Raw genomic sequence first — 27164 nt, forward strand, 5'->3', positions numbered from 1 at the left:
AGAAATGAACCCAAATAAACCGCCAACTCGCCAAGCAGTTTGAATGAAATGAATGAAAGTAAGTCCGACAGTTGTCAGACTGCAGCCTTTATTTGCAGTAAATAAATGTCAACGCGTAGTTTTAGTATCTGTCAACGTCAATTTCAAACAAAAACTATAGTTTAGTTACCTAGCTAGTTATAAATTGCAAGGATTTCATGATACAACCAAAACCGAAAATATGGTATTTTCTAAATGAAATTGATAAACAGCGGAATACCCCGTGAATTTAAGGATATAGTGCATTGTATTTACATGTCTAAAGATATTTCTTATGTAATATGAAAACATAACCTGAAATGGCTACAAAAATATTGAGAAATATTTTACAGACGAAACCGTCGCGTATTATTTTTCGAAGATGGGAAAGTTCTGATAATAAAGTAGCGATATATGACCCTTTTTCTACGAAAGTTAAGAAAGACAAGGAAACCTATCTTCAGGTTATAAAAATGTTTGAAGAGAGAGATACAAGGAGAAGAGGACATGTAGAATTTATTTATGCTGCTCTAGCAAGAATGAAAGAATTTGGAGTTCAAAAAGATTTGGAAGTTTATAAAGCCCTTGTAGACGTGTTGCCCAAGGGAAAATTCATACCACAGAATATTTTCCAATCAGAATTTATGCACTATCCAAAGCAACAGCAATGTGCTGTGGATCTTCTTGAACAAATGGAGGATAACAGTAAGTACAACTGCTCTGTTTAGCTGAAATTGAGATTCAAATAGGCGATGGGCTAGCAACGTGTAACTATTTGAATCTTCTTTGCAGGTATAAGGAAGAATCCTAAGTTTCCCTTAGTTGCCTTTAAGAACATCTATGGGAAAGATATGGAGTTGTCCTATTCTACATCATGTGGTATACCTACTTATACTTAAATGCATATTTTTTTATATTTCAACAGGTGTAATGCCAGACACAGAAATGGAGCAAATGTTGCTTAATGTATTTGGACGTCGTGGTATACCTCTAAGAAAGTTCTGGAGAATGATGTACTGGATGCCTAAATTCAAGTACCTCAGTCCTTGGTATCTCCCTGATAAACTGCCCGATGACACACTGGAACTGGCCAAGCTTGCTATTGAGAGAATCACATCTGTTGATGCTGACACTAGAATTTCAGTTTGGCAGGTGAAAATTATTCTCTCCCTCACAAATATTTTTCATTTTTCAATGTGTGTATATTTGGTTTTTTGTTCTATTTGACACTTTAAGCTGATAAAATATTAAGGCTTTTGTGTAATTAAAAGCAGAAACAAATATGACTGATAGGTTGCCAGACACAGAAAGTATTGCTTGTAGAAAGTGGGGTTTTGATACAAAAAAAAATGTTGAGAGTTGAATATTTAAAACCTCTGTTTCACTTTTTATTACGACCTGACAGCAATAGTTTTTCAGATGATAAAATAGGCATAATAGATGCCATGCTAGGGGGGAAGAGTTTCAATTTTGTAGTAAATTCTATTATCAGGTCTGTGTCATGAATTTATTAAATTCATTATTGATTCCAGCTAGTTTATTTTGTCATTAAAATATTTCATTTGTCAGACAGAAGAAATTGAGGCCTCATTAGACAAGACATGGATTGTCAGCGCTCAAAGTGGAGCTCAGCAGGTGCTGTTAGCGGAGCAACCTGAAGATGAACCACTTGTTGTGAAAGGACCCTATATGGTTTACTTGAGAGACCAAACAGTGAATTATTTCCTCCTTATTGGAAAAATAAGACCAGAAATCAAAGATGACACTGATCCTGATGGTAACTTATTGTCATTATGCATTGAAATTTTTTCTCGTTTTCTTGCAAAGAAGTTTTGTTGTTATCATACAGCCAGAGCCAATGAAACCCTTTGTGATTGTAAGGAAATTATGTACTTCTCCCCCTACTTATATTATAAATGGGAAAGTAACTGTGATTTCCTTATTTTTTTTTTAAATTTGGTACAGAGATAGAGTTGACCCTAAGAAAAACTTAACATACTTTTTGTTGTAAAAAGAGACAAGATGGATGAAGTTGCGGGCAAAAGCTAGTAAGAAATAGATGAGCACTATAATCACAAAACAAAATACTTAGTTACTTAAAAATACTTTGTTAATGTGTATTATCACTAAAAACTGTATTAAGTACATTGGTACTTATAATTATTTCCAGATGTATCCAACATTGAGAAACCTTCTGGTATTCCCGGGTTTATAGGAAGCACAAAGCTACCCTCAATAAGAAACACATTACATGAACAGGACGATGGAACAATAGTATCAGTCTGTGCCACAGGTGAGTTGCTTGTCTATGCATTTCTTAAACTCAGAATTAAATCAATGAGACGATGACCTCTCATCTGTGTCATTTGTTCCATATATAATTTATATTAAACCTCTTAGCCTTAGCCATCCCCTCTTTTCAGGATTTAATGTGTTTAGAACCAGTGTAAGCCACCATCCTTTTGTTAATGTCTCCTTTAGTTGCCACCTAGAGCAACCACAAAAAAGATGATGCACTGTTCCCATAACCTAGAGCTGATAGCCATGACATCACCACTGTGAAAAGTTATTATTATAAACAAATCATGATTTTAATTTGATGTATTTAAACCAGTTTCTTATTTTCAGGCACTTCATCTCGTGATTCCTTATTGTCATGGATTAGATTACTAGAAAAGAATGATAACCCAGTGTTATCAAGTATTCCTGTGATATTTACACTGACAGCACCTCCATCAGACATTGCTGTGCAAGAAACTCAGCCGGCCATACAAGACGAGGGAAAAGAAAAAAATTAATGCTAACGTACAAATTAATTCTATACCTTGTTAAATTGTTTAATATAGAGGTGAATTATATATATTTCATTGTTTAAATTAATTTTCTTTTTACTCATCATAATAATTAAAAAATCTCTGAGAGTTAGATTTGCATTGCATGTATTAAACAATATGTACATTTTCTTTTGAATTATGAATATAATCTAGATATTTACATAACAACAATACACCTTTGGAAATAATTAATAAGAAGGTAACCTAAGTGGTCATACAATATACAAGTAAAATTTAGGACGTCGTTAATTTAATCAAGATGCGTTCGTCGAGGTCTTCCCACTCCGACCTTTCCCTCCACACTTTTATATACTTTCATATTCTTGGAATATATAAAATTGTATTCATATCACAGGATGAGATAAGATAATAGGAGCATTTTTTATAATTTCAATATCTTACACACTTACAATAGACCTAATATGTGGTGCCTTAAAAATCTATTTTTACATCTTAATGAGCCCCAACTCCAGCACATTAATGTAAAAAGCTTTTGATTACTATGAAAGCAGTTTAAATCAGAGATATGCCTACATTACATTCCACCATTGATTGCCTTTCCTTGTTACTTAAAACGCCGCAAAGGGTATAGATGTGAATATATGTACATATGTACCTACCTTTTTACTTTTTAAATTTATGTCCTACACATCGCTGAAATTGAACATACATATTTAAAGGTGAACGTCATTTGAACAAGAGATCACTGCAGCCACTGCACTTTAAATCTCACTTTCATGAAACTATGTCTAAACTTATAATAACTTATAATATAATAGAACACAGTTTTCCTTTTGGTGGTATATCATTTTTGATATATTTATGTCCACTCATAGTCCTCATCCTCCTCGAAAGAGATAATGCCCCACTGTCAGGTGATGTTATGCCAGTCAGCCTGAGGGAGCAGGTACGTCTCATTGTCACTCCGGATAACAGTGACTCCAGCTCCATAGTATGGGATTACATAACTCGATCCATCTGATGGGGTGACAACCTGAAAAGGTAATGTTTGTATATTAAAAACTTACCCACTCTAGAATTGTGGTTACAGGAGCAACTCAGGCTCCTCTCTAGAGGTGAAGAGAAAACATCCAACTTGGATATTTTTATTTTACATTATTAATATAGTTATAAAAAATGTGATAACAAATTGTTTAGGGTTCAGGTCGGTTTGTTGAGGCCTCATGGAAAGTTCTCAAAATTCTTTCTTAAAAGACGCATTCTAACAATCTGTTAACCAAATAAGGAATTTTCAAGTTCAATTTTATGACAAGATTTTTCATAATGAAGATTAAATACAAATATCATTCATCATAAATGCATTGATATAATTAAATGTGTAAAACACACTTACTTGAGCAGCTATGAGAATAATATCCAGAAGTTGCCCCAGGAACATGAATCCCAGAGTGCACAGTTTGGCCAAGCCGATACCTGGGTATCCCAAGTAGAAGCGATCCAAACCAAACATTCCTAGAAACACTGACAGTAGCAGTGCTATCTCCAGTGAATACCCATTTCTGAAATGAGAAATATTTATAACAATAAAAACATAAGTTACAACAAAATAACACATGACATTCTTTGTGGCCCACTGTAGGTACTATTAAATCAACACATGTATTAAAGTAAACCTAGAAAGTCATTAGCCATAGTCTGATTTGAACCTGTGCACTGTTTGGAACAGGCATGCTTTTTAGGTTAATCACCAAAACTTGAGTCATAATGTAGTAAAATAAACACCAACGATAGCTAAGGATGTTTGGTGTTGCATTGATTTGTTGATAAACCATTAAAAGGTTTCATCAAATCATTTCGCTTAATCGGATTTAGCATTAATAAGTAATGTATAAATGGGTGTTTCTCCAGAAACTGGTCCACTCGCTGTCTCAGGTCAATATTTTCATAATAGGTATAGATTATGTAATAAGTAATAGTAACTCATAAAGTTAATGCCCAGATCTATCCCTACTGGCAGTAAATCACTCATTAAAACAATTATTTTTACTAAAAAAATAATCATAAAGTGCTAAAAAAACAGTCCCCTGGGGTGTCTCCATAACAGAATACTCACTTAAAAGCTAAATAATTAAGACAATATCAGTAGAAATCATATAACTTGTTTAATTATTCAAACAAAACTTAACAATGGCTCTTTAGTAATGCTTATTTATTACAAACATAATTTAAAATCATCAAAAAATAAAATTAAAATGTGTCTCCGTATTTCGTGAACAGTCCCCTGTGCATATTTTAAATTACGCGCCACGTTTTCCAAAAGGTCAATATATGCCATACTTGAGTGTAACGAAACACAACCGATCTGAAGTTAACGCAGATGCCGCCATTAGCTTCCGGACGCCATTTTATTGAGTGCCATGCACGCGTCCATCTGCGAAGCACGCACTATAACCTTGAAATCAACAGTCCTCTGGTAAGAATATTTTATCATTTATTATTATTTAATTTACTGATACCTTATGTAGTTTATATTGTTTTAAAATATATATGATCCATGAGTAATGGGAAATAACGTAACTCAATTAAATTTTGAACGGCCTCTGAATGAAATAATAAAAAACAGTCCCCTGGCGACAGCCCCCTGCCCCGCCACACAACAGGGGACTGTTTTTCCTTCCAGAGGACTGTCTAACGCTTGTTTTACGAGTACAGTATGGCGCCGAGGAAGAAAAAGTTTTCTAGGAAAGAGATTTTACAAAGAAAAAGAGAAGCTGAGCGAATGAGATATGAGCATATGAAAAACGATCCACAGAAACGGGAAGCACTTAAAGAGAAGGAACGTATTAAATACCTAAAGAAAAAAGAAAAGGGAACTAGGAAGTTTGTAGAAAAAATGACTCCTCGTGAACACCGCGAAGTAAAAAAGAAGTGGAGAGAGCAATGCAGCAACTACCGTAATAAGAAAAAATAATTGAAAAACATTGCCACAGCATTCATGAGAGAAAACACTACAGAGTCTGAAGAATCAGATTCTTTACAAATGCCACACCTAAAGGTGATGTTGCTGACAAAAATCGAGCAAGAAGTATCCAAGGTTATGAATTTTGTTTGTACTCTCAAAGTGCATTAAGTTACCGGAAAATTCAATAATTCTTCGGGTATAAAACTTGTATGAACAGAAGCAAAAACTTTGTGTAGAAGATGTGTTCACTGATTCAGAAACAGAGAATGACGCAGGACCTAGTTCTGTTGCTGTAGCAACAGAACTGAACAGAACAGCAAATGCTTTCAACACTGGTGATTAGGTACATCCTTGCCAAATTACCTACCAAAAATATGGAATACAGATATGTGAGCGTTGTTGACACCATTGATGAAGAAGAAGATGAACTGAGTGTTACCTTCCTAAAACTGTGTGATAAAAATGGTCAAACATTTAGGATTGATCAAATGGATGTGGCGGATGTTGCAATGGACCAAGTCATAGAGAAACTGCCTAATCCTAATTTGCTTATGAAAGGGAACTGATTTTTTTACAAATTTGATTCAAGTGTGTTTGAAAAACAATAACAGTTGAATCAGATGTGAAAAATACTAGATATTTTCATAGCAGATGAATGATTGTGAGACTGTTTAGAGATTACTAAGTATTAAGAGAAAGACTCTGAAGTCTGAGGTATACTTACATCTTTTAATTAATGTGATATTAAATGATACTCAAGTGAGATTTGTAGTGAGAGTAAAATTATTATTAAGACTGTTAATAACAAAGAGCTCATATAAAATACTGTTGATTTAATGTTTCTATGATCTTTAATAACATGATACGTAAGGTTTTTAGTATTTTATATTAATAAGAAGACTATATTTTTGTACTTACATGGTATTTTTATTTCAAAAATCAGTCCCCTGTCGTAGGCAACAGTCCCCTGTGCCTATTTTTCAGAAAAAGCTCAATAAATCCTAAAATAGCGGAAATACGTTCAGTTAACTTACTTTTTATTGTTGACCAAGTAGATGCCTATTATTGTAATAAAGTCATTTTAAGTTATAAGCAAGCAATTGCATGAGACAGATTTCGCATGAAAGTGGACCAGTTTCTGGAGAAATACCCAAATATAATACTTACGTCCATTTACAAGGGAGCTTCTTTTTGAAAGAAGAACTCTTTGATTCTTGACAAATTATACCATCTGCAGCAATACATTGCACTGAAAGGAAAACCACCATTTTGAAAACAATTCATTTTTAATTAAACTAACTCTAATTAAATTCTAATTTTCATGTTTTTGTGTCTAATTACATTGAAAAAACAACTGTTTCATAACCAGAAAACTTGAGTAATGAACAGCTTTTTGTAAAATTTAATATAAACTTGCCCAAAGCTTCTCCTTCCGAAGGTATCACTTCTCCTTTTGTACAGCCTCTATACTGCTGCGTATCTGGATCTATTTGGTTTAAACTAGGATCTGGACAAATGTACTGTCCTAATCTGAGCGTACTACAGTCCACCTCCTCTTTGTCACTCTTCGGTTCGTCAGAACCATCGATTACTCTTGCGGTTGTTATTAAGAGAACAGAGATTTGCAATAACCACTTTCGACACATAACTAACATTTTTAAAGTTTACCAAGACAATACTTATAAAGTTATATTAGTAACATTTGATAAGGGAACATATAAATTTTATATCCTATTTAATATATAGATTTATTAAACTAGAGCAAAGAACTAAATTATAACACCACAGGATTTCGATAGATAACCCATCACATCAAAATTCATCAGATCAAAGGAAATCAACATAGATACAAAGGAAATCAACATAGATACAAATGAAATCGCCAGTTCACCACACCACTGAACTGCTGAGCAACTGACTGTTGTAATCATAGGTTGTAATACTTCTGTCAGTCAATGACAATACTACCGTGCTGTCATTTTGTCAGCTTATGTCAAGAATTTTAAATTAAAAAAATTCTAGGTACTAGGTCTGAGTACCTACTATATTTATATAATGTCAAACTGCCAATGATTTTATTGTCAAGTTGATTTTTTACAAGATGACGCAAATAAAAGCACCCATGTTAAAGTACACATGTACATACATTATTGTCACGTCTATTAGTGATTACGGAGTAGACAGATCCAGCAGCCTTAAAAAGTCTGAAAGGGCCACGTTCTGCTGCATGGCTTTATGATGGAACTGAGATTCAATAGTGACAGGTTGCTGGCCTATCAGTCATTTCAAGAATGGTGGCTCTGTCTGACCCGCAAGGAATATAGACGTGACTATATGTAGGTATGTATGAATTTGGCAAGGAAGTGGAAAAAACCTAGATAATTCGCCTTCCTTTTGGATAACATATTTTTAAATTTACCGAATACATAATTTTATTTATAAAGGTTTTCCATCACCATTAATGTATACCTAGTTTTCCAAGTCTTTTCCTCAGTATAGGAAATCACCACCATGGAAAATACATACCTAAAAAAAACACAATTGAATGAAATGAAAATGTTGAGAGTAAGAAATTCAGTTGAGAAATATCAATTGATATTTCGTGCAAAAGAGCAAATGTTTTGTTCGTGTTCGTTCGCACATCGTGCCTCCTGTAAAATGTAAAACGATAAAAATAAAGAGCCCTTCACATAGACACTCATGTCTCGTTGTTCATATTAATTGAGAACCCTTCACATTGGCTCGTCAGACGCCACTTTATCACTCTCGCATGGCACACTTGTCTTTTTTGTACTTAGTAGTTACACCTAAAAATAAAATAAATGAAGGGACTCCAAGATGACTGGATGAGAGCTGTTAGGGGGTTGCATATTTCAACAGTTGGAGTTGAGGAAGATTTATACACGGACTCTCCGACTATCTCCATTATTTTTCGGATTTTAACCTGCTGTACCTAAGTACGTGCTCTAGATTAGGTAGACACCTAACTATTTATTATAGGTACTTAGAGATTATAGGTACATTATAGGTCTAATAATAGTCGTATAATAACCGATAAATCATTTCAAATTTTAGTTGTGATTTTTATGGGTCGTGAAAAATAACCAAATTAGTGTATAGGACGGGGCATTATCTATACTAATATTATAAAGCTGATGAGTTTGTTTGTTTGAACGCGCTAATCTCAGGAACTACTTACTGGGTCAAATTGAAAAATTCTTTTTGTGTTGAATAGACCATTTATCGAGGTAGACTTTAGGCTATATAATATCACGCTGCAACTTTTAGGAGCGAAGAAATAATGGAAAATGTGCAAAAAAACGGGGGAATTATTCATCCTTGAGGGCTTTAATGATGCCAAAAATAACTATTTCACGCGGTCGAAGTCGCGGGCACAGCTAGTTTATTATAATGTGCAACCTCAAGGTGTAAGAAATTACAGCTGAGCTGAATATGCGAAAGTAACTCTGTCTGTCTTAACGCCGTAACCACTAAACCGATTTTGGTGAAATTCGACAGAGATAGAGTTGACCCCAAGGCAAGGGCATATACTACTTTTTATTAAGTATTTTACTAAAACCTAGTTTTATTTTAAAAACGAGGACATTATTCCAGCTGTTTTGATTCACTCTTAGATCGAAAAAACGATCAAGGGACGACAAATTGTAGAAATACAAAGTCAGTCAACTGAATTGTGTTCTCAAGTCAACAGTCAGAAGTCAACCGGTAAGTACCTAGTCCCTGTAATAACCTGACCTTCCTTCTTCCGGACCGTGGTCTCAGGCGGGCTGTGGACCTAAGGATCGATACAGAGTGTGTGGTAACGGTAGATATTCCACCGATTTAATATTGAACTGCGTGGTTCAACTTATTCAAACATTTTGGTCTTGAATCACAGACATTTTTTGGGGGTTCAGCCGCTCTTCACACGTTACCACTCGTTGACAGAACGGACTCTTTATTTATTTCTGGTGTCCGTACAAAGATGAAAAGTCCTGTCATCTAATCTCTCGAATATATTTTTTTTATCGTAGGTTGTAGAGGTAGTTTGTAGACCATAGGTACGGTCACATAACAGTTTCAGTCTCCACCTCATTTAAGTATGTGCTTCACTGAATGGGTCGAGTAAGTACGTGTACTTTGGCGTAACTACTTATCTATTAAAATTTTCAAAAGCAAATTCGATAGAAAGTTGATTCGTTATCGGAGTTAGCCGGAACTCTGGCCGCATCCACGGGACCACGGGTTTGTTAGAGTTGTCTGAATGTAAATGAGAGCATGCGATGTTCGAAAACTTCTACAACGAGAAACTTTTTCACTTTACTAATGAGCGATGGGATTTATTGAATAAGTTTGCGATTTTTCTTTGTAGTTAGAGCCTCGGAATGATAAAGAACGTTTTTGAAAGTTGAAAGTTATTTTTACAAAACCATAGGTAATCAAGATTAGGCTTTGCATTCAATTTGATTGGCATTGGTGCCGATGTGTCTTGGTATCGGTAGTGTTGCTACTTTACGCTACCTACTGTTTAAGAGAGCTTTCGGTATTGAGGGGATGGCTATTAAAAGTTTATAATAAACTTATGAGCAATTTAATTAGATAACAGAACGAGTGAAGTAATAAAGTTGGTTCGTTAGTCGGTATCTGTATAATAAGGGGATGGGAAGTTCACAAACTTTGGCCTTCGGGAAAGTTCGGTCCAGCGTACTTCGCTAATGAGCGATGAGTTCAAAATATTTTTTACAAGGTTTGTTATGGCTTTATGGCTCAATTAATAGAATCCACTTCTTTTCTTCATGTGCATTATTTGTAAGATTGTATCAAAAAACCTACTGGTCCGACTTTATTTTTTTATCTTCTTCAATTTAAGCGCTAACTCTGTAACACTCAAGTTTAGTGGTTTGAAGATGTTCTATGTTAATTATGAATACCTATTAGGTGATTTGTAAAACAGAAATTCATTTTAAAAAAAATTTAATTTCATAAATTTTATTCTAATAAAAAGTATTGGTAAATATTAAAATACTGATGCTCTTATAATGTCGTATTTATTACATAATCACATTGTTACATTACATTTTAAATATTCATAACATATAAACATAACCATGAGAATGTAGGTATCCTGCAATATAATATTGGGTAAGTAAATATTTTTAAATATGCATAAAATGTATTTTATAATGATCTGGCCTCTACGTGACAACGATGACAACGTTATATACGTTCTATGTTTTGGCTCTCACAGAAAAAATACATCTGCATCCATATTTATTTTTATTGATAACGATAACAATATTTAGATATTGTTCTTAACGTGCCCTCACGATTTAATGAGCGTGCTTCATTCGCACCGCCCTATCTTTGTAAAACTGTCATCAGCCGCGCCAACCAGTGAATGATGGAGATCTGAAACAATAATAGAAATATATGTAAAAAAAAAAGATTGTATCTATATTCGTAAATAAACGAGATTGCAATTGAGAGTCTATAAAGTTGAGATCTCTCTCCGATAAGTAGATTGACCAACAGCAGCTCCAGTTTTCTTATTACTTAACACGAACATTGGTACTCAGTACTTAGCCAGTTTCAGACAAGATTAAATAAAACGGGAAACCTGACCGAGGCATAAATAGGTAGGTATAAATAGGTATATAAGTATATTTACTGAAATTTGGTTAAAAATCAGAGTCTTCATTATGTAAATAGAGTACACACGCAGGCACACTGGCATTAAACGCTGGCATTAAATGAAAAATCGCGATAATTTCTCTCTTAGTTCATCTTTAGACTTATGGAACCTACTTACATATCTAATTTCAAGGCTCATGATCCAACGAGGATTGTGCGTTGATGTGATAGTCAATCAGTGTCCTCTTTAAAATAATTAGATAAAAGATAAGTTGAATTATGAATTTATGAACTCACGTGTTAAAAGTGGGTTGCTGTTGCGGCGGCGGCCCCGACTGCTGGGCTAAGTTGCCGAAAGTCAGCGTATTTTGTGTCGCTAAGCTCTCGAACGTAGCGTTAGACTGGGTCGGTGATCCGAAACCTGCAAATAAATAAATATACAAGGAAAAGCCACACACCTATAAAGCTGAACGTGACCTTTCAGTTTTTTCAAGCCCTAAAGTTGGAGGGAAAAGTTCAATTTGTATATCCACTTAGATTTACCATAGTTTAGGCTATGTGTGTAAATACGCGCCCGGGCATTAATAATATATTGATATTGAATTTATTGTGTTCATACGATTTTTTAAGCATTTTGTATATCACTTACCAGCCGGCGAGCCGCCAAACATCTTGCTAGGCGAGGTTCCCCCGAAGGTCGCTCCACCGCCGAAGGCCGACCCCCCGAAGGTGGCGGGCGCGCCGAAACCACTCGTAGGGCTCTTGTTCAGCCCGCTGAACGAACCGAAACCGCCGCTAGTTGGGGAGCTGAAACTAAAATAATAGATTTAGACGCTTCATTTGAGTTCTATTCTTATTTTCCTTGATGTACATAAATATATGAATAAATAAATAAAATATAATCTTACGCTGCTGATTGGCCAAATGCAGGCTTTGATCCGAATACTGCAGACCCTCCGAAGGCTGGTGCTGTAACAAGTGATACAAGTGTTAACAACTTATTTAGTTTTTTAAAAGTGTATTTTATTTACTTATTTAGTTTTCTAAAAGTGTATTTTATTTACATTGACTTTAAAATATTGATTCTTGTGTTGGTATAACTTAGGTATATATAAAATTTTCGTGTCACAATGTTCGTTTCCGTATTCCTCCGAAACGGCTTGACCGATTGTCATGAAAGTTTGTGAGCATATTGAGTAGGTCTGCGAATCGGCCAACATCTATTTTTCATACCCCTTAGTGATAAGGGTTAACCCTTAAAAATTTTTTAACTAGAAATTACTTCAAAATTATTTATATGACAAAACAACATTAACCGGAACAGATAGTTGGAATATAATTTCTTCAACTTTCGTATTACCTAATTTACCTTCTCCTGGATCGTAATCATCAAAACCAGAAAAGACCCTATTTAAAAACTTATATTAGGAAGATCTTATCTTCTCTCTTTTTTGGGTCGGTCTTAAAATAGTTCCGATGGGGAGATCTCATGAACTCGCTCGAGCTAACTCAATTCACCAGATATCGAACCTGGTACATTTTTATTGTTACCCATGCTTCATGTAAAAACCTGACTTACCGAACCCAGGATCAGGTCAAAGGTGCACTTCGGTCTTACATACATACGTATTGTCACGTCTACATCCCTTGCTGGGTAGACAGAGCCAACATTCTTGAAAAGACTGATAGGCCATCTTCAGCTTTTTGGCTTCATGATAGAATTGAGATTCAAGTGGTGACAAGTTGCTAGCCCATCGCCTAGAAAAAGGATCCCAAGTTTAGAAGCCTATACCTTAGTCGGATTTTACGACATCTATGGGAAAGACAAGTAGACGTTCTATTCTTTATTTTATTGGTGGCGGGAACCAAACAGCAGAAGGAAGAATAAGAGTTTAATACACCAACCAGTTTGCTGCTGAGGGGACCCAAAGATCGAAGGTTTGTTCTCGCCGAAGCCGGCGTTTTGTTGGGGACTACCGAAAGGTTGGCCAGTACTGGGCTGACTGAAACTGCCACCTGTGCCTCCGAAGATTGACGAAGCTTGGGTTGTTGCTTGTTGACCTGTAGTTATTAAGATTCAAGTTTTGATAGTAAGAAAAATGTGAGAAGATAATATTTAATTTTGTAAAATGGAAATTTATTATGGAAACAGCATACAATATATAACAACTCCTGCATAACATCTAGCCTGGCGGAAGATCTGCCCTTTGGTGGCGGTCAAGCCGAATCATCGCTCCCGCTACAAGTCTATTCGAATTCATATATATGTTTAGATACATTTTATTCGAATATCTTTTTGACGAAGTATGATACTGATTTAATATTTGATGATAATAAATAAACAGGTTAATATAAAACGATTTATAAAATGATGACTGAACATCCGGACTAAAGAATATGCATAACAAGATTAGTATTCATACCAAAACCAGATCCAAATCCTCCTCCGCTGGTATTCCCACCCGACCAGAAGTTGTTAGCGGCGGCGGGTTTCTGTCCGAAAGAGGCGCTGCCTCCAAAGATGGATCCGGCAGACGTGTTCGATTGGCCAAAGGCGGCCTTACCACCGAACACGTTGCTCGTGTTACCTCCGCCGAACACGGAACCGCCTGACCTGAATTACAAAAACGTAAATAAATTCATAAGTATTATGTACTTGTGTTCAAAAATAAATTGCTTAAAAGGTGTTTTGTGATTTTGTTTTCGATTTTCTGGCATTTAATTAACACCAACTAATATTTGTTATATAGAAGGAGGATTATTACATAGATAAATGTAAATATATAAAAGAGGATACTAATTGACTAACGTATAAACGCATACCGTAAACCGCTAGGTGTAGACGTTTGAAATTTAGCATCTATCCCGTTGTGGTCTTGGGGTGCACTATGGTTTATTGGAAGGAGAATTTCCCGGAATTCCCGCGGGAAGAGAAAGATTTTTCTTACTAGACACAACTTCATTTAAGAGAAAAGCGAATCGCAATGAAATATTAAGTTACAACTTGCAAAACTTCTGGGGTAAGGAGTCGTCATAAATGTTAGCGTGTAATAATGATATGGCTTGTCATGTTAATGTATATTTTTAACTTCATATCGCAAAGATCGTCAAAATGTCAAAAAAAGAAGTTACTACTTACCCACCACCAAAGATATTTCCACCACTAGTCTGCGACGGAGCGCTAGTTGTAGATATACTCGCAGCGGCAAACAAATTGGCTTCACCTCCTCCAAATAATGACCCACTTTGCGCCGTCGTCGTCACGGCTGTACCGCCAAAGAGCGAAGATTGAGTAGTTTGTGTTGGACTCCCAAATATTGAAGATTGCGTAGCCTGAGAGTTCTCAAATACAGACTGGTTACTAGTTCCAAATACAGAAGATTGAGTTGAAGGTGCACCAAACATCGATTGAGTGGTAGTAGGAGCACCAAATAAGGAACCTTGGGTAGTAGTTGCTGTTCCAAATACATTTGGTGATGTCGTTGCAAACAACGATTGAGTTGTAGTAACCCCGAAAGCACCTGGCGTAGGCGTTGTACTGCCAAATGCTGATGCAGTTGTTGCGGGTGTAGAGCCAAATAGAGATTGCGTAGTCGTTGGCGTTCCACCGAATAAAGACTGGGAAGTTGTAGAAGTAAAGACAGATTGACTGGTAGTTGATGGTGGGCTACCAAATAAAGATTGTGCCGTAGTAGTTGCGGTTGCTGTCCTAAACACACTAGATGGCGAAGTGCCGCCAAATATAGAAGAGGTAGTGGTAGTGGTTCCAAAAACCGTTGTTGAACTAAATGCCGAATTATTTGTAGTAGCGAATGCAGGAGATGACTCAAAAACTGACGAAGACTGAGTTGTCTTTGTACCAAAAGATGGTGCAGCAGGAGTAGGGGAACTGAAAACTGATGGTTTAGATTCACCATTACTTGATGTTGGAGTTGTTGTACCGAAAATTGACGAAGATTGAGTCGTCGTTTCTCCTGAAGTAGGTGTGGCAGAAGTGGGGGTACTGAAAATAGATGATGGCGATGAAGCAAAAACATTGGCATTGGTAGTATTTGTACTAAATATTGATCCAGATTGGGTTGTTTTAGTAGGAAAAGAAGAGGCAGCGACGGCCGAGCCAAATAATGACGATGCAGTGGTTGGAGGAGTTCCAAATATAGATGTTTTTGTGGTTTCAGTTAGAGTAGAGACTGCTGTTGTAGGCGATTCAGTTGTCGCAGTTGCAGTGGATGTGAATGTTGGCGGGGATTTAATTTCTGTAAATAAATAACAATGTACATAAGTATTAATATAAAAAATACTCACCCTATAAATAAAATAGGTACAAAAATATCTAAACTTACCAGTCGGTGTAGCTGCGTTTGCTGCAGCAAAAAGTGATGAACTGGTTGTTGTTGCATCAGATTTTTCCACTTCCGGTTTACTATCAGTTTTTATTTCAGTTTCTTTTTGATGTTCCGCTGGAAATTAGTTGTGTAAATGTAAACTATATTAGCATACATACATACATATAGTCACGTCTATATACCTTGCGGGATAGACAGGGTCAACAGTCTTGAAAGATTGGCAGGCCACGTTCAGCTGTTTGGCTTAAAGATAGAATTGAGATACAAATAGTAAAAGGTTGCCTAAAAACAGATTCCCAAGTTTATAAACCTATCCCTTAGCCGCCTTTTACGACATCCGTGGTGGAAAAGAGATGAAGTAGTCTTATTATTTTTTGTATGGTGTGATATTTTGTATGCCGTGTGTTGTCATGCATTACATTGCACCAATACAAAATTTCTAAGTACAGATGAATTTAATCTTAAAGGTTGAAAGCCACTCTATCAATTCTTACTTGTAACTGGAGTCTCGCTTGCACTTGTCACTGCTGTCTGTGGAGTTCCAAATAAAGAAGTTTTATTGGTTGACTGTATTCCAAATGGTATCACATCAATCTTGTCCTCTGTTTTCGGCACTGATGTACTTTGTGTTGCATTCTCCGCAGATTTCTCCGGAATGTTTTCTTTTGCCTTTTCAATTTTTTCTACAAGTTTTACAACTGGCTTGTCTATTTTTAGAACATCAGGTACATTTTGAGCGGATAAAGGCGTAGAAGTTTTCATACCAAATAAATTAGTCATAGGCTTTTCTACTTTCTTTGTTTCTGTTTTTGGTAATTCTGGAGTCTCTGGTTCTCCCGTTTCAGATGATTTCGGCTTCGCTTGTTCTTGAGGTTTCGATTCAGGTACAAATGCTTGTGGTTGGAACTTACTAAACATGTTGGTTATGTCTGATATTGGTTTTGCTGTAAATAAATTAGACCCAGATGGCCCTGAGGTGAGAGGTGTGGATGACGCTGAAAAAGCAAATCAATAATTACATCTTTGCATAGAAAAGAAATATTCAAAGTGTAAAGAAATTACAAATACCTACCTCCAAATGCCGAGGGCGAACATATTTTCTGCCCCATAAATATGTTTGCGTCATTCTTCTGTTCTAAAAAGCTACCTGAATCACTTTTTTTCAATGTGAAAGTGTTAGTATCACTTGTTTGTGCTGTAGAATGTGTTTCATTTTTCTGTTCCGCAACATTCGCTTCATTTTGAGCGTTCGCCAAAGCCTGTTTATTTTGTAACAATTCTTTGAGAACGCTCCTCGTGTTTGTTGCATTAGACGTAGGCGCAGCAAATGTAAAGGTAGATTGTTTCGGTTTTAAAGTAGGTTGGGGTTGCACTTGACTGGTTTGCGGTTGCACTTGGCTGATTGGGATCGGTTGTTGCAATTGAGGCTTCGTTGATGCGTAGTTGGGTTCTAAAATGAAAAAAAATTGTCATTCTTATTACTTACTTACACATGTTAGCAACAAAGAAAAAATGTTTCTAAAGGACCGTAAAATGTATAGCTTTGTAAATAAAGTTTGATTTCTGTGACAGATACATACATTTTACGGTCTATCTGTTTTGTGTTATATTAAAGTTCTAATCTATAAGTAGTTCCATTCGGCTGTAACAGAGATCAGACTGTAGATGTACAATTGTACTTGTATTCAATAAATATAACGAATATAATAATAAATAACGAAGTCAATTCTTACCATCCGTAAATAAGGTTCTTGCAACATTAGACAACGACGGTGCTACCGGTTTTAAATTGCTGATGGCGGAGAACGATGGTATTGAAATGGGCGACGGCTTTATTTCCTGTTTCGGCTCGAACTTTATCTCTTGTTTTGGTTCGAACTTCACGAGCCTTGGTGCTGCTGATGCTTCAAAAATGTATGCAATTATTCATTCGTCGTGAACTTTATACGTTGATGTTCGTTTTTAAATTAGTAAAAGCATATTTGAGCGCCAACCAATAAAAAAGCAGGAAGAACAATTTCCTATCCTACCACGGCGATAAATTACTGAGTTACGTACATAAGCTGCTTGTTATTGCTTACCAATGCTTTTATTGTGAGGGAAGACATCGCGTGAAAAAACCTGCATATTCAGGTAACTATATGTGTAACTTGTTCCAATATGAGTTAGGTGCCCTTGCACAGTTGCCAGAAGTCGCTTGTGTGGAACCTGACTTACCGAATCCAGAATTTCTCTCCAGAGAGGTAATGTAATGATAATGTATTCCTTACCGTGTGGTTCCCGGCACTAAAGGATAGGCTTATAAACTTGGGATTTTTTTAGGCTATGGGTTAGCAACCTGTCAATATTTTAATCTCAATTATATCATTAAGCCAAACAGGTGAACGTCTGATAGGCCACGTTCTTTTCAAGAGTGTTGGCTCAGCCTACCCCGCAAGGGATATAGACGTGATTATATGTATGTATGTATTCCTTACCAATAGACACAGGCGACGGTGGCTCCACCTTAGGTAAAACTTTTGTTTCCTGAACGATAGGCTGAGCAGCTTTTTCTCTCAAATTCTTTTCATAATTTATCTTCATAGCGGCCAGTCGCTGCCTCATTTCTACGCTAACAGGTTTTATTTTTATCGTCTTATGGTTCGATAACATGTCTTTTAAAGCGTCCAGTTTTTGAGCGTTTAGCAATGGCTCCTTTGTCTTGTTTTGCGGTTCGATACTCATGTTCAGTATGTTCTTTGTTAGTTTTGATAGAGGATCTCTAAAATCAATAATAAAAATATATGCTGTTAAAACAAGTTATTGTGATCATTAATCTCATATGAATTCCGAAACTTCACAGACATCTTGGTGTGTAGTAGTTGTATTTTTACCAAAAGTTAAAAATAAGTTTTTAAAGTGCGTGACTGGAGGATCAATAAAAAGGGTGTGTATATTTTGTAGATAATTTTTTTAGTAGTGAGTTTTGTGTTAATGTGTACACAGATTGATTATATGAAAATCGTTATTGATGAAAGTTTTTGGGCATAGATTCACAATATTTATCTTGAAAAATTGTTTATAAGCCACTATTTAACGTAAATTTAAATGTCACACATAGATGTAGAAAAAAAGGCAGAGTTAGTGTGGCTTGAAAAGAAATTGTAGCATCGTAATTGCGGAATTTTACGCATGTGTGAGTGACAGAAAATTAGATAATCTATGACGTAATGGCGGCCAACTGCCACACTATTGGTGAGTGTGTGCGTGAGGCGTGTATATATACAGTATACTATTGGTGCTTCATTTGGTGCATAGTAAAACTTCGTCTGCCTTTTTATACGTCTATGTTGTCACAATATAATCTTACTTGTTCTTAAATGGAGTACTTCTCAACAGCGACGCAGACTTGAACATAGGCGTCATTTCGCACTCCTTTAGAGTGTTTCTCAGAGTTCTCAACACGGCCTGTTGTCTGCACAGTATCTCTTGTTGTTTGACGAGCGGTTGGTAAACGTCGTCGAGTATGGGCCGAATCATGCGGTGGCCTGGTCTGAAAAACAGGGTTTGTTTAATTATTTTTTTAATGTTTTGTCTAAAATAGCTATATCAGTTTATTTTAAACATATATTTTAGACAATAAATATATTTTTTCAGATTTGTTTTGAAGGATAATCTTAAACCCAGAAAAATAGGATAGGCCCAGAAGTGGGACAGACATTTATTCAACTAATAATCTTCCAGATTTTAGTGTTTGGATGCTTTACTTCTTTTTCACTTCAAATGAATTCTCTTTTAGTTTGAAACGGTTGCGTTTTTGCTCTTGTCCGGAGGCTTAATCGGACTTGAATCATGGTTGTTGCCAAAAATGTAATATCGCGCAGATTGCATAATTAGATTTTATACAGTTTAATATTTCGCCGTATCGACTTAACGAGACCAAAAAATTTAACACGCTTGTTTTTGTTAAAATTATTTAACTCGCTTAAGATGTATAGGTTTTCACTTCACTACACCAAGAAAAATACAAATACCACAATAAAAAATAGGCCACGAGGTACAAAGGGGGTTTATCTCTAAAGCAATCTCTTCCATCTAATTTTGTGTTTATTCGCTTTTACAATTCTTTGCGATATCAAATTCTTTTTATTGTATGAAAATCTTACTTGTGCATATTCATTTCATTAGAGGCAATAATATTCCACTTGTAATCCAATGCCTTTTGCGCTTGTTCAACCTGGTTTTGCACGTAGTACGCCAACTTTTTGACTGACGAAATTCGCTTGTTAGTCAGAGGGTCTACTTGAGTCCACTGATGTATATCTTTCGCTCTGTTGACAAAGATACGATTTTAATTAAGAAATAAGTAAAATGAATGACATCATCAACTTGTTGAATATCGTAAAAGTCCAAGTATAGTATGGATATGCTTAGAGAATACGATAAAAAAGTCGATAGTATAAACATGAAAAAACAATAAACGATGTTTAGGCTGTATAAAAAAAAATCTAAGTTTAAATATACAATAGAGCAGTCACCGCAAGAATAAAAATACGTCAGTGTCAAAAAAAAAATATTTTTTTTGTAATGAAAAAAATTATTGTATTGAAAAACTAGTATTAAAATAAACAAAATATGGCTAGCGACATGTCACAATTTCAATCTCAATTCTATCATTAAGACTAACAGCTAAACGTGGCCTGTCAGTCTTTCGAGACTGCTGGCTCTGTCTTCCCCGCAAGGAATACAAACGTGATTATATGAATGAATGAAAATATGTTTCTGTAATAAACTTACTCAGCATGGGTTCTTGCCTCTGCAACTACGGCACATGCCTTCACTAACTCTAATTTCAGCTGGAAAATATTGTTGCGAAGCTCGTCCAATGAGCATTCCTTCTTCAGTTGTTCCGCGTCCTTCGATTGTAGATTGAAGTTGGTATTGATCGCTTCTATATCTTGTTGTAGCTGCAAATTTGTTCCGTTATAAAAGATGTTGCTAATCGGTAAAAGAGTATTTCAAATCAAATTGAATTACAGTGAAGAAACTCATTGTAAATACATCGGCGCATTCGAGGAACTATGACGGTTGAGTGAAAGAGAATGCTTATAGTATTCACGTTCACTTGCCATAGCTAAAAGCTAAATAATGTTGTTAACTAGATAAATGTGTGAGAATTATTCAATTTGGAAAAGGTTTCCTTATACAGGAATACCAGAGGTGAGACACTAGATGTCGCGACCTTATACTTAATTAACCTTACCACTAAATGGATCGTGTGGATTGGTTAGCCTCATCCGTGTTACCCAGGGATAGCACAATAGGAAAAAAACAAAAGGTTGTTGTATTAAGGTTATGAGGAAGAATATTACCTTCGCTTGCGTCTCCCTAGTTTTCACCATAAACTTGTACAGCTCCATTTGGAAGTCATTGACCTCCTTTATGAGCATATCTTTCAGTTCCTGATTCGCCTTCTGCTTATTAACTTTCTCTTGTTCAGCCTTCATGGCCGCGGCGGCTGCCTCTTGAGCGGGCGTGGGCTGAGGTTTGGCCGGTACTGGGGTCGGCTTGGGTTGTACCTGTGAAAATAACAAGAAAAAACATTTCGTTGGGCTCTTTCGATACGATAGGAAACAAAAGTTTGCTAAGTAAGGGCGTCGGTGGTCAAATCGATAAGGTGCCCGGTTAAAATGCGCGATGCGCATAAAGGCACAGGTACTAATGTATCGGCCATTTATGTACCAATAACTTATGAAATAGTACATATAGTATAGATAATAGTAGTAGTACTTTCGAAATTATGTGCATTAATTTAAATACTAACCCATGCTCTTACGATGAGGGAAATCATTGTGAGGAAACCTGTACATTCAGGCAACTGGACGTGTAACCTTGATCAATCCAATGTGGGTTACGTTCCCCTGCAAAGGTTGCGGAGGTCAGATGGGAGTCACTTCATGTTAAAACTTGACTCACCTCCGGGCTCCTCTCCAGAGTGGTAAGGATGCAACCTGGACTAAAGCCAGAGAGAAGAAGAAGGAAAGAAAAGTTTGCAGCGTCAGGTTTTTAACGAGACGTTATTTGAACTTTTACAATCTGAAGGGACGACAAGCAGCTGGCACACAGTTTTTTCTTTGCTACCAGACCAGTATGGAAGTTCTGTTCTTTGTCTCTTTACCAGATAATTCTTTTACTGTAATTCCATATATGTTCATGTTAAAACCAATCCAGAATCATGGTCAAAGCCGACTTATAGTTCCTCCACAAAGAAGCTGATGATTTTGTACCTGTGCTTGCGGTTGCGATGCGGGGGCTATTGTTGGTTTAACTTCTACTGCTTTTTGTGCTGCTTGTGTCGATTGCCCTGAAATAAAAACACGTAGAATCAAATACCTTTCGTTTCTTACTGGAAATGAGTGTTTTAAATCTTAGGCTTAGGTTTCTTAATTTTTAACATTTTATCATAAAGCGAAGATTAACAGTAGTATGTGTAATTATTTATAATAGTATGATACTAATTTATGACGATTTACGTTAACAATGTACGGATTAAAAATATTAACTGAATATTGAATGCTAAGAAATGAACTTTTTAATATAGCATTAAATAAACAAAAATGTTTGCCTTTTGATAACTATATTCTCGAGACACCAATTAAAATAGATTTAGTCTGTAATGGTTGTTGTGAGAAAATGAATTTAAAAACAATCTCAATACAATACCAAAAGAAATTCCTTGCGGTAACTGCGGTTGAAACATCTTTGGCGCATTATTAGTAGGTGGCGCTCCAAACGCACTGGTTGCTACCGATAGTACTGAAATTTGCGGTTGCGGCGTGAATTGTGATGCAACTTGTTGTGGGGTAGCTTGTTGTGGGGCAACTTGTTGTGGAGCAACGGGTAGTGGCGCGATAGGTTGTGGTGCGACAGGTTGTGGCGCAAACGTTTGTGGTTGTTGAGCTGGCTGTCCATAAGAAAGGAGGTAACAGTTAATTCGTTTAGAAATCTTTGACGAAATTATTTGAATAAAAAAAAAGTTTTATTAGGTTTTATTTTGAGGCATAATGCTGAACGAATCTTATCTCAATTCCGCCATTAAGCTGCCCAACTGAACGTGGCTATATGTGAATTAATTTGATGCCGGTAAGTGCAGCGAGCAGCGACAGAAAAAGATGCCGTCATTTATAACATCTCTTTGAACGGTTTGGCGACAGTTGAAGCTTAAACACTAAATATTTTCACTTTTTTCTTATTGAGGTCAACAGAGCCTTTTGTTTATAGGGGCGGTGGAGCTGGACAATCACGATAAGAAAGAAATATTAGCAATATTCTATATACAGTATTTTACTAACCTTAGCTTGAACTTCTTGAGGCGGTGGGGCCGTAGTCGGCGCAGGCGCAGCGGGAACTAAAGTGGCCATCGCCGCAGCCGGCAACTGCAATTGTTGCGGCGGCGAACACAACGGAGGCGCTTGTTTGTTCATATTAATCACGTTGAATATCGTAAGAAGACCGGTTTGAGATACCACTAGGAGAAGAGGCATGTGCGGTAGCACCTCGTTTTCTCCTAAAAAGAACATGTTAATAAAGTTTTACAATAAGCAACTTTATATATAGCAACAAGATCAAGCCGAATGAAAATTCAATAACGACCTTTATTGCAAGGACATTAAACTTAAAATCCAAACGTCTCCTGCTATCTTGCTCTTAAAAGTAGTTCTATAGCGGATAGTTCAGTACGCGGGTTCAAATCGTGCGCTCTTATAGGTTCAAATGCTGAAATATTTTTGCACCATACAAAAATTTGACTTCTGCATAGCTGTGAATTATAAGCGGTAATACTGTAGCTACGTATAAAAACCAGACTGATAAAAAAAATGAGGTCACAGACAATTAAACCCTGAACTTCCCTCGGTGGCCTCCCTTCACTAGAGAGTGAAGGGAGGCCACCGAGACCAACAATAAGAGTATGATAAAAATAAAGTACTTAAAAAAGGAATGAAATACTGACCCCAGGGTAGCTGATGAATGGCACTTGTGTCGATGCATAAACCAACAGGATAATTTTCTATCTTCTTATCTGTCAAAGGTAGTTCGGGTCTAGCTTCGTCAGTCTGCGAGAAATAGTAGTAAAGTTGATCGAACATTTAGATAAGAGGGTTTTTTTACCACTAATTTCATAGTATTTAAATCATAGGATTAAATAGTACATATCATAATCAATTAAAATAATTGTCCTCCTTCATTAGTGAACGGCAATTCATACTGATAATTAATATTTTAAATCTTTAGTAATGTGTGCTGAACGTATACGAGAGAGAGGCTAACCTGACACCATTGCAACCAAGACGAGCCATCTGCTGATCCCAATGTGGCAATCTCCATACTGTTCGATGACGAAGATAGTATTAAATTCCTGAAACATTGATATTTTAACTTATTAAACATAGTTATAAAAATATATATAGTTGGCAGTGCAGTATCCTTTACACTCCATATCTTTCCCATGGATGTCGCAAAAGGCGACCGAGGTATGGGCTTATAAGTTTAGGATTTCTCTTGTATGCGATGGGTTTTCAACCTGTCACTATCTGAATCTCAAATTCATCATTAAGTCATCCGGTCTTTTCGAGATTGGTGTCTACCACTTAAAGGACAAAGAAGTGACTATATGTATGTATGTATGTAGTTTATGCTCACAGTAGATAGATATAGAAAGAAAGTTATAATTATATTAATACAACAGATACATGTGTAATATGACAAAGAAAGTGGAAAGCAATTCAATTCTTAGTAATACTGGAGTTATCTCACCATTGTGGTATTCCTTGAAGATAATAGTACCAAGGCCTATTGGAGCCAGTACTGTAACAAATATCTTCATAGTTCAAGCAAGATGGCTGTCCTGCCTTCGGTGTGTTCACGATAGTGACAGCTGTAAGCATAAAATAAATTTAGTTTAGTATTAGCATGTAAAGAATTGAAAGAGCATTAGAACTTCCTAAGATGTGTTAGTGTCAACAGGTAGAGTAGGTACGTAGGTAGTACTTCTTTTTTTCAATGCTTTGTAAATTCATAAAATGACAAAGGTAGTACAAAATGAAAACCTATTTATGGTGTGCATGCTACTAACAGAGGGTTTTCTAACAATACCACTGTGTTACAGATGCTATTAATATTGTAAAATCAATGCACCATGTCTGGAAGCTCATACATGGGTCATACATACATATAATCACGTCTATATCCCTTTTGTGGTAGGCAGAGCCAACAGCCTTGAAAAGGCTGACATTCAGCTGTATAGCTTAAAGATGGAATTGACATTCAAATAGCCCATCGCCTACAAGAAGAATCCCAAGTTTATAAGCCTCTCCTGTAGTCGCCTTTAGGACATGCATGGGAAAGTTAGGGAGTGAGAGTGAGAGACTATTTCTAAAGTGCCGAGAATAACATGGCATGGGTGAACTTTACTTTTTAGTTACTTACATGGCCTGCTATTATCAGTAGCATTTTTATAGACTGCAGCAAACTGAAATGTAGATATCCAGTATACAGCAAGCACTTCCACTGGTGCTCCTTCAAATAAATTTGGTGCCGGTATCAGTTTAGCCGGAGTCAAGTTGGGCTTGTATTGGCAGAGGGTGCCATCACTGTTGCCGGTCACCAATTGCTTGCCTTTGGGGCTCCAACATATACATCTGAAATTTGACAAATACTAATATATCAAATATGACTTAAATTTTATTTATTGAAATGTAAAATGATATTAAAACTAAATCATTTAAAAGTTCCTTCCTTTGGGAGTTTGGGCTCTAAAAGAGGTATTACCTTGCTTTAGATTGCACTTTGTTAATCTGTCCTGAAGTGACCTGGCTAGCAAGAAGAGTCCCATCATAGAAGGCTATGGCTATATTATCAGGAATGCATGGGTTCCATTGCAAGGATGATACAAAGGTAGTAGGATTCACTTCAGTCTTCATTGACAGTGCTGGTGATACATTCTGTAACATATCATTTTTAAATGAATCATTGGTTATGTTATTTAAAATAAAACTTGGTGTGTAATTTACTCAAATAAAGCATGGGGTTGTCAATATTTCTAAATTTGATTCATCATGTTCATTGCTTCATTTTATCTTGCTACTTAACACAACCTAGGAGCAGACTTACCAATTGGCATAATCAAGCACAGTGAATTAAAGTGAAAGACAGGGCTTCAAAAACACCTTCAATGATTATAATAATAAAATAACTGTTAAATACATAAATTATTTGAAAGATTTTGATGTCAGAAATTAATAACTTCTAAAATGTAATATGATATTAATAAGTTTTAGATACCTACCGGATTTTGAAAGTCAGCAATATTGTAAATGCAAAGCAACTGTCCACCAGTTACAGCTAAAAGTTCTTGGTGACAACTGACTGCAATGTGTGATGTTTTCTCAGGCAGTCTCACTGATAGGTATTGGGGGTCACATTCCTTATCAATGAGCTGGTTTAAATAGAATACTGTAAAGAAAGGATACAATCATCAATTTTAAAGATGCTCTGCACTCACAAAACAAATACAACCTGAAAAAAGAATAATAGGTATACCTGATAGAGTTGCATCTGGTGAGGCTACAAATGCTATGCCAAATTTGCTTGAACTAGCCACAAGATTGTAACCACGGCTTGGCAGTGCATCTTTGGTATCAAACACTTTAATTTTTCGCTGTAGTTTGTATAGTAAGTTCTGTAACAAATATGTATAAAATAACTTCATATTTTAAAGAACAATGGTTCGGCTTGAACCATGATATGTTATGTTGATATTATCTGAAAGGATTTAATTGGATAATAGTATTTACCTAAGTAAGAAGTAAAAATTAACAAAAAGTAGAACTAAAAATAACCAAAATACGTACCGGTTCGTCTTGCGCGTTTGGACCGAATTGTACTTCCATTTTACTAACCTATTTAACTCCACAACTAGTAATAAAAACAAATAAGTGAAAACAAAGAAAATTCTGTACCCTTTTTATTTATTGTTTATTTTAGCAAATTTAGAAAATTTTATAGCGGAATCACAAATAAAAGTTCATCCGATTTCGGCTGTTGGCTGACAGCTGACACTGCGCGACATTTACATTTGCTGTCAACTTCGTGCCTTTTTATTTCACTTATATGTCTACTTTCTGCTATTGGCCATGGATACAAGTTCAAGTCTCGTTTTACATTATAATAAAAAGCGAAATAGTGATAGTTTATCGCGCGACAAATACTTCGTCGCGCTGGCTAGCGCTGCTAGCCCCGTAGACCGTCCTAGCAGAGAGTATTCAAAAACTGCCGCAAAAAGCCAGTTAGCTAGTTCTCAGTCAGTTAAAACGAAAGATATTTATGTATTTTATAAGAAAGATTTTTCTTCTTATCTCTACAAATAAAAAACAA

At 36.0% G+C, this 27164-nt stretch overlaps 3 protein-coding genes across 4 annotated transcripts; 1 reads left to right on the forward strand and 2 right to left on the reverse strand.

Annotated features, from left to right (window-relative positions):
* Positions 1-131: 131 nt before the first annotated feature.
* Positions 132-2898, forward strand: LOC106142683 (evolutionarily conserved signaling intermediate in Toll pathway, mitochondrial). Its single transcript, XM_013344547.2, has 5 exons — positions 132-723; positions 944-1170; positions 1588-1795; positions 2189-2311; positions 2647-2898. Exons 1-5 carry the CDS (start codon positions 339-341, stop codon positions 2814-2816), a joined length of 1113 nt encoding a protein of 370 aa, XP_013200001.1. The 5' UTR covers positions 132-338; the 3' UTR covers positions 2817-2898.
* LOC106142684 (TM2 domain-containing protein CG10795) lies at positions 1592-7709 on the reverse strand. Its single transcript, XM_013344549.2, has 4 exons — positions 7193-7709; positions 6943-7024; positions 4207-4372; positions 1592-3846 (listed from the first exon to the last, which is right to left on the reverse strand). The coding sequence occupies exons 1-4, from the start codon at positions 7428-7430 to the stop codon at positions 3724-3726; spliced, it is 609 nt and encodes a 202-aa protein (XP_013200003.1). The 5' UTR covers positions 7431-7709; the 3' UTR covers positions 1592-3723.
* A 3097-nt stretch (positions 7710-10806) lies between these two features.
* LOC106142624 (nuclear pore complex protein Nup214) lies at positions 10807-26835 on the reverse strand. Of its 2 annotated transcripts, none has more exons than XM_013344455.2 (27): positions 26642-26835; positions 26331-26469; positions 26077-26243; positions 25560-25732; positions 25218-25429; positions 24546-24666; positions 24060-24147; positions 23743-23845; positions 23084-23298; positions 22455-22695; positions 22019-22095; positions 21104-21310; positions 20529-20698; positions 19898-20062; positions 19102-19284; positions 18230-18513; positions 17486-17656; positions 16825-17202; positions 16247-16747; positions 15750-15866; positions 14546-15662; positions 13830-14020; positions 13312-13467; positions 12315-12375; positions 12056-12213; positions 11704-11827; positions 10807-11184 (listed from the first exon to the last, which is right to left on the reverse strand). In XM_013344455.2, the coding sequence occupies exons 1-27, from the start codon at positions 26678-26680 to the stop codon at positions 11154-11156; spliced, it is 5589 nt and encodes a 1862-aa protein (XP_013199909.1). In that variant the 5' UTR covers positions 26681-26835; the 3' UTR covers positions 10807-11153. The 2 variants fall into 2 exon arrangements, with proteins under 2 accessions (XP_013199909.1, XP_013199908.1); XM_013344454.2 differs by having other exon boundaries at positions 12056-12219.
* Positions 26836-27164: the final 329 nt, after the last annotated feature.

The sequence above is a fragment of the Amyelois transitella genome, chromosome 12 (genome assembly GCF_032362555.1).
Source record: "Amyelois transitella isolate CPQ chromosome 12, ilAmyTran1.1, whole genome shotgun sequence".
Classification (NCBI taxonomy): domain Eukaryota; kingdom Metazoa; phylum Arthropoda; class Insecta; order Lepidoptera; family Pyralidae; genus Amyelois; species Amyelois transitella.